Raw genomic sequence first — 7,014 nt, 5'->3', positions numbered from 1 at the left:
TTTCGTAGGAAAGATATTTTCATGTCTGTGAATTACTAAAAAAATGTAACAATTTGGAAGAAACTTTAAATACTAATTTGAAAGATAAACAACTTGTTGAAAATGGATTTTTTTAGTTGAAGATAGGTTAAATTGAATTGTTTTTTATTTAAAATCAAAATATTTTTTAGTTGAAATATCAACTATTACATTTTATTGTTTTGAAAATTGATGTTTTTAGGTGGAAAATTCAATTACATTATTGAAAATTATTTGTTCTTTTGTAAGAAATGAGTTTTCCTACGAAAAATTTTACACTTTGGTCGAAAATGTTTATATTCTGTTGAAAATTTGTTGTCGTTTTTTAAAAGTTCTTATGTTGAAAATCAAACTTTCGGTTAAATTACATTGTTTTTTATTTCAAATCAAAATATTGTATAGTTGAAATAGTATTACATTGTTGAAATTTGTTCTTCTGTTAGTTTTTTTTTATCTAAAAGTTTAATAATTTGGTTAAAAATACAAATTATTAGTTGAAAAATTAACTACTTTGTTCAAATCATTTTTTTTTTAGTTGAAGTTTCATCATTTTCTTTAAAAAATTAATTTCTTTGGTTGAAAATCTATAGATTCTGTTGAAAATTTGTAATTTTTGTTGAAAGTTGAACTATTCCATTTTTGCTAGAAACTGTATCTTCTTTAGTTAAAGATTCAATTATTATACTTGAATCTTCTGATAGAAAATAAATTTTGGTGTGGAAAATTTAACTATTTCGTTGAAAATTAATCTGTTTAAATTGCAGATTCAAGTTTTTATGTTGAAAATTGGTCTTTTTGTTCGAGTTCAATTGTTTTGGATTTTAAATAAAAAATATTTTTTACTTGAAATGTTAAATATTATATTTTTTGGTGAAAATTCATATTTTATGTAGAAAATTCACCTACACTGTTGAAAATTATTTGTTTTTTGTTAGAAATTAATTTTTTTGGTCGAAGATTGATATATTTTGTTGAAAATTCGTTTTTTTCTTAGAAAGTTATTCCTTTTAGTCCAAAATTCAAATATTTGTTTCTAAATTGATTTTTTTAAGCTAAGGATTCCAATTTGTATGTTCAAAATTGGCCCTTTTCAGTTAAATTCAATTATTTTTTATTTATTAATTATTTAATTTTTATCAATTAAATTTTTTCAATGCAAGTTTAACAGTTTGGTTCAAAATTTAACTTTTTTGTTTTAAATGTCTATTTTTCGGTTTGAAAATTTATCTTTTTTGTAGGCAACTTGTCGTGTTGGCTAGAAAATTCCACTATTTGGTGGAAAATTCAACAGTTTTATGGAAAATTCGATTTTTTGCGTGGAAAATTAATTTTTTCTAATAAAAATGTAATTTTCGTATTCTTGGTTAAAAATGGATTTTGTAAAATTTTAAATGTCAACTATTCAGTTAAAAATTTATGTTATTTATTGAAAATTCGTATATTTTTTTTTGTTGAAAATTCATCTTTGTTGGTAGAAAATCAATCTTTTTGGTTGAAAATGATTTTTCTTTATTTCATTTTTTTTAATTTGGCAGGATTTTAAAACAATTTGCAAGGAGAATTTAACAAAAATTTCAAATCATTTAAAAAGATATTTAGAAGTTCTGAACAAAAATGTTAAAATAATTTAAATTTTGAAAAAAATGTAAAACAACATGTTGATGTTTCAAGATTTTAAAATACAATTTTGAAGCGTTTTAATTATTTTTAAACTATTTAAAAATCGTTTTTTTTAAAGACAGTTAATCCTTTTGGTTAAAAATTCAAAAATTTGTTTATGAATTGATTTTTTTAAGTTAAGGATTCAAGTTTGTATTTTGAAAATTGTCCTTTTTCGGTTAAATTCAAATGTTTTTGATTTATTAATGAATTAATATTTAAAAAATTAATTATTTAATATTTTACTGAATATTTAACAATTTGATTCAAACTAAATTTTTTTTCAATTTCAATTTCTCGGTTTGAAAATTCAACAGTTTTATAGAAAATTCGATTTTTTGTGTAGATTTTTTTTTAATAAAAATGTAATTTTCGTAATTTTCGTAAGTTCTGAAAAAAATTGAAAAATTATTTTGAATTTGGAAAAAATTTAAATTCACTTCTAGATTTCTCAAGATTTTAAAATAAAATTGTAAGGCTTTTAAAGGATACCTAGACTATTTAAAATAAAAACAATGTATGAACTGTTAAGTTAAAAAAACTATTTTCCAATTTTTAAAGTGTCTAGTTTAAAATTACTTGAAATAATATAATTTTGAAAATGTTGAATGTTCATTGCTTGATTCTTTAATTTAGACTATTGAAAATGTTAACGTGGATTTATATTTTTGGTACTTAATCTAAATCTTTGAACTCTATAATTGATAAAAGTTAACCTTTATGGTTCAAAATTGATCTTTTTGTTATAAAATTCAAATATTCCAGTTAAAGATTCATCATTTTAGTTGAGAATTCAGCATTTTGGTTGAAAATTAATTTCTTCAGTTGACAATTTCAGTGACAATTTTTTGTTGAAAGTTGATTTTCTCTTGTTCAAAATTAAAAAATTTGACTGACAATTTGTCTTTTTTAATCGAAAATTCGACTATTTCGTTGAAAATCCACATATTTTGTAAAAAAAATTCGATTTTTTGGTAGATAATTATCTTTTTCTTTGTAACTTACTTTTCTTTTTTCAAACATTTTCTTTTTGGTTAAAAATTCAAGTACAATTACTTCATTTAAAGTTCAAACTCTTTTGGTAAAAATCATTTTAATTTTTTATTTTAGCTTTTTAATTATTCAACATTATTTTTCAGTTGAAAATTCGACTTTTTTGGTAGAAATCAACGTTTTTGACTGACAATTCATCTTTTCGGTCAAAAATTAAATTATTAGTTTTTTTTTTAATGTAATTTTTTACCTGTAAATTTAGGTTATTCCACTCGAATATTGAAAATGATCTTTCTCTTTGAAAGTTAATCTTTTTGTCTAAAAAATATTCTGGTCGGTTAAAAATTCAAGCTTTTCAGTTAAATATTTATCACGACAGTTGAAAATTCATCTTTCAGGATGAACAATCCTTTTAAGATTCGTAATTTTAATGAAAAATTCATTTCTTAGGTTGAAAAATTGTTTTTTCTTTACATGAAAAGAATTTTTTCTGAAAATTCAAGTATTTTGTTAAAAATTTGTTTCCTTTTAGGTTAAAAATTAATTTTGTTCAACTGAAAATGTAACTATTATACCAGTTAAATATTGCATAATCTCAATTAAAAAATCATTTCTTTGCTTGAACATTATTTTTGAAATTCAAAATTCAATTATTCAATTTCTGGCTGAAAAATTATCTTTTTCAGGTGAAAATTCTTTTTTTTTTTTGTTTGGGGTTAAATTATTTAATTGAAGTATTCATCAATTTATTTGTACATTTCATAGCCTTAGTTAAAAATGTATCTGTGTGATTGAACATTAATTTTTGTGACTTAAATTAAAATTCAGTTTTCAATTTTTAAACTTGGAAATTAAAGAATTTTCGAATGCAGATCATGAAATTTACAGAATTTTCCACTTCAAAATTTAAAATTTTGAAAGTTCATTTCTTGATTGTTTAATTTAGACCATGGAAAATGTTAACGTGGATTTTAAATCTTGGAACTTAATCTGAATCTTTGAACTCTATAATTGATAATAGTTCTAAATTTTGCAGTTGATTTGCATTTCATTTAACATTGTTTAATTGAAAAGTGTTAGTACCTTCCATTTGGTAAATTTTTGAGCATTTTGAATACACCATTTTTGAATTGAAAAACTTTTAAACTTCAATTTTAAACGTTTGGAATTCAAGGGTTACACTTTTAATGCTTTAATTTGTTGTTTATTACTTTATATGGAAAAACGTTTAGAATATAGTTTTTTTTTTTTTTTTAATTTCATTGGCCGTGAAAAATGTTTGCGAACCGGGAAAAGAACGGGAATTTTTTTTTTTCGATTAAAATGGCCACCCTGCAGTAGTTTTAATTTTATATGTGTAAATTGTTGAACATTTGAATAAAAAAAATCTTTTAAACTTCAATGTGAAAAGTTCAAAATTCAAGAGTTCCACTTTGAGTGCTTTAATTTGTAGCTCAGGTTGTATTGTTTCAAGTGGAAAAATTGTTGGCTTTAGGATTCGATTTTTGAAATTTCCTGTCAAGATTCTAGACGAATCTTGATTCGTAAAAATGATCTTTAATTTTCAGAGTGAAAACGAAAAATGACGTCGAATGGTGTACAAAGTTGCACCACCGAAGTGAAGAGCGCTGCTTCGTCTTCGAATCCAAGCAGGTTCTCCTCGAAAAATTCAACCCTGAACTCACCCCTGATGAAGCTCTCCTCTTACTTCCTGGCAGTTCGACCATGGTCTCTCAGCGCCTCTCTGATGCCGACACTTCTGGGTTCAGTGCTCGCCTACCGATCGACAGGATTCGAAAGTTTCAGCTGGATCACCTTTGTACTGACCCTCCTAACAATAATCTCAGTTCATGGCGCGGGAAATGTGGTCAACACCTACTTTGACTACATCAAAGGCGTGGACAGTCGGAAAAGCGACGACAGAATATTGGTTGACCAGCTGCTCTCGAAGGACGAACTAGTCTCCTTGGGAGCTCTACTTTACGCAGCAGGATGTCTCGGTTTCGTTCTCCTAACGACAATCTCTCCTGCCAAGATGGAGCATCTCGCTCTCGTCTACTTTGGAGGTCTCTCCTCCTCGTTCCTCTACACCGGAGGAATCGGACTGAAATACATCGCTCTCGGGGACGTGCTCATCATAGTGATATTCGGCCCGATTTCGGTTGTCTTTGCCTTCATGGCGCAGACCGGATTCATCGTCTGGGGCACCATCTACTTTGCGATTCCTCTCGCTCTCAACACGGAGGCGATTCTCCACAGCAACAATACCAGGGACTTGGAGAGTGACAAGCGAGCCGGAATTGTCACTCTGGCCATTTTGATTGGGCAGACTGCGTCCCACATTTTATACGCATTTTTATTATTCACACCCTACATCACTTTTGCAGTCCTCGCTCTCAGGTATTCAATCTCGTTTCTACTGCCACTGGTGACCGTGCCGATTGCCTTTAAAATTGAAAAGCAATTCCGCGATCCGAACACGATACAGAGTGTGCCGAGACAGACGGCGAGACTCAACAAATACATGGGAACGCTCTATGTTATTGCCTGTCTCGCCGCGGAGCCACTTCCCTATTTGTAAATTATTAGCCGAAGAACTGAAAGGAATTCAGGGAAGAATTCAGTTTTTTGTTTTTTTCAATTTTTTCATAGGGACACTTTGGGGCTGAACTAGCATTGATTCTAAGGTCTTGGAATTTTGGATTTTCTGACTGATTGTGATAGTCTATAATCCTGCGGACATTTCAAGAACAAAAACAAAGAAATTTATTCGGTTCCTTTTTTTATAAAAGTCGATTTTTAGGTCATTTCAAAATTTAAACATTTTTAATGACAAGGTCTGCATAAAGGATTTTCCAATTGATTGTGGTAGTCTGTAATCATAGAAGGATTTTATGACATAAAATCTGCGAGGCCTTTTTAGAAAAAAAGTTTATTTTTATGTTCAAAGTATTTCAAAATAAAAATAAATTCTAAAAATGTAATTACAAAGGCTTTGCATAAGAGATTTTCCAACTGATTATGGTATTATGTTATCCTACGGATATTTATAACCAAAACAAAATCTAGAATGCTCTTTTTGAAGAAAAAAAAAACTAGATTTTTTTCTTCAGAATATTAAAAACTCAAAGAAATTCTAAAAACTTAATTGCAAGGTCAGCGCATTAAAAATTTTCCATCCGATTACGGAAGTTTGTAATTACACAGATATTTTAAGACCAAAAACGAACAATCTTTGAGGCATTTTTAGAAAAAAAGTCGATTTTTGTGTTAAAAATATTTTAAACTTTAACCGATTCTAAAAATTTAATTTCAGGGTCATTTAATAAGGGATTTTCCAACTAATGAGAGTAGTTCGTAATCCCACAGACATTTTAAGACTAAAATTAAACAAAAATCTGTAAGGCATTTTTAGAAAAAAAAATTTATGATAATAGTATTTTGAAATAAAAACTAAAATTTTAATTACAAGGTCTTCGCATAAGAGATTTTCGAACTGATTATGGTATTATCTAATTCTATGAGCATTTAGAACCAAAAGAAAAATCCAGAAAGCCTTTTTTTCACGAAGAAAAAACTCGATTTTTATGTTCAAAATATGAAAAACTCAAATAGATTCTAAAAATTTAATTTCACGCTCATTCAAAGAGGGATTTTCCAAATTAATATAGTATTTTGTTATCTTACGGACATTTTAAGACCAAAAAGAAAAAAATCCATTGGGCTCTTTTTGAAAAAAGTCGATTTTTATGTTGAAAATATTTTAACTAAAAAACATTCTAAAAATTGTATTGGAGATTTATTCAATAAGGGAATTTTTAACTTGTTTTTTTGTAATTCCACGGACATTTTAAGACCAAAAAAATAAAAATTCTTCTAGCCCTTATTTTTAAAAAAATCGAAATAAATTCAATTTCAAGGTTGTTTAATAATAGATTTTCTGACTGGTTATATTAGGCTGTAATTCTACTGATTTTTGTATTAAGAAACAAAATATCCATCAAGTCCTTTTTGAAAAAATCGATTTTTATGTTTAAAATAATTTTTTTAAAACCCCAGGAATGTTTAAAAATTGAATTAAAAGGTCATTCTAAAAGAGATTTTATAATTTAATACGGTTTTCTGTAATCCCAGTGACAATATAAGACCAAAATCAGAAAAATCCATCAAGTCCTTTTTGAAAAAATCGATTTTTATGTTCAAAATATTGCAAAATTTTTAATAAAAATAAAAATTCAATTACAAGGTCATTTAATAAGAGATTTTCGAACTGATTATAGTAAGCTGCAATTCTACGGTCGTTTATCATTTTAAAAAAATATCGATCGAACCCTTTTTGAAAAA

The 7,014-nt window shown here is 26.8% G+C and overlaps 1 protein-coding gene across 1 annotated transcript in view; it reads left to right on the top strand.

The window, feature by feature from the left end:
• The window catches only part of LOC117175107 (ubiA prenyltransferase domain-containing protein 1 homolog), a 7,699-nt gene extending 1,322 nt beyond the window's left edge, over positions 1-6,377 (top strand). Inside the window, exon 3 of the mRNA XM_033364659.1 lies at positions 4,239-6,377. Coding sequence (XP_033220550.1) covers positions 4,253-5,251 — 999 coding nt within the window. The 5' untranslated portion in view covers positions 4,239-4,252 and the 3' untranslated portion in view covers positions 5,252-6,377. The remainder of the gene's footprint in view (positions 1-4,238) is intronic.
• The last annotated feature ends 637 nt before the right edge of the window (positions 6,378-7,014 follow it).

The sequence above is a fragment of the Belonocnema kinseyi genome, chromosome 6 (assembly GCF_010883055.1).
Source record: "Belonocnema kinseyi isolate 2016_QV_RU_SX_M_011 chromosome 6, B_treatae_v1, whole genome shotgun sequence".
Taxonomy (NCBI): domain Eukaryota; kingdom Metazoa; phylum Arthropoda; class Insecta; order Hymenoptera; family Cynipidae; genus Belonocnema; species Belonocnema kinseyi.
The sequence above is the reverse complement of the archived record's forward strand: the minus strand, read 5'-3'. Positions and strand labels throughout refer to the sequence as shown.